The sequence below is a fragment of the Propithecus coquereli genome, unplaced genomic scaffold, assembly GCF_000956105.1.
Source record: "Propithecus coquereli isolate 6110/MARCELLA unplaced genomic scaffold, Pcoq_1.0 Scaffold1, whole genome shotgun sequence".
In the NCBI taxonomy this organism is placed as follows: Eukaryota; Metazoa; Chordata; class Mammalia; order Primates; family Indriidae; genus Propithecus; species Propithecus coquereli.
In genome coordinates, this window is record NW_012133857.1 from 9,915,139 (window position 1) to 9,915,847 (window position 709).

General features: G+C 33.3%; 1 protein-coding gene across 1 annotated transcript in view; it reads left to right on the forward strand.

The window, feature by feature from the left end:
• The first annotated feature begins 235 nt into the window (after window positions 1-235).
• TDGF1 (teratocarcinoma-derived growth factor 1) overlaps window positions 236-709 on the forward strand; it is a 3,210-nt gene continuing 2,736 nt past the window's right edge. The window contains exon 1 of the mRNA XM_012653487.1: window positions 236-270. Within this exon, the coding sequence (XP_012508941.1) occupies window positions 236-270 (35 nt within the window). The remainder of the gene's footprint in view (window positions 271-709) is intronic.

Here is a 709-nt window from a genome sequence, read left to right on the forward strand (position 1 = left end):
CGGGCTCAAGGTCAAAACATTCATTAGGGCCAAGAAGCCCCCTGTTTCCCGGGACACCTTGGCTCCTGTTTCTCCTAAGACCTTTGGGGAAAGCATACTTCTCACCTGAGATATGTTTCATTTTAAATTGCCACTTTCACTTAAGTAAATTAATGTTTTCCTTTGGTGTTTTGACAATGACTTTCTGAATTAAAGCCATGCTAACCTTTTTTTTCCCCCTAAACTGCTAAGATCTATGGACTACAGGAAGATGGCACGCTTCTCTTCCAGGTATGAGCTAATCTTGAATGTGACTTTTTAACTGCTAGAGATTATTACAATAGTTTAGGAAATAATGTTCTACACCTATTGTTTGACTTTATCTTGCTCAAACCTTAAAAGAGTTGCCAACGTCTCTGCTGTTTTTCCTGAAAGACCTGGAACTTCACCTGGTTACATCTAACTTTGCCATTGGCTTTTAACATTTCAATTATATTAATGGTTTTGCCTATGAAATAGTGTTTTCCTAGTTTTGTGTAAATAAAGGTCAATATTACAACCAAATTAAAAATCAACTTCTGAAAAAAATCTATATCTTAAAGATATAGACAGTTTCAATACTTGAAAAATCATTAAGAATAATAGTAAAAAATTTTTTTTTAACCTGAAAACATTTTGAGTGGTTAAAATGAAATCGTTTGTAAAATGTAATTTGTCAATAACATGGAAT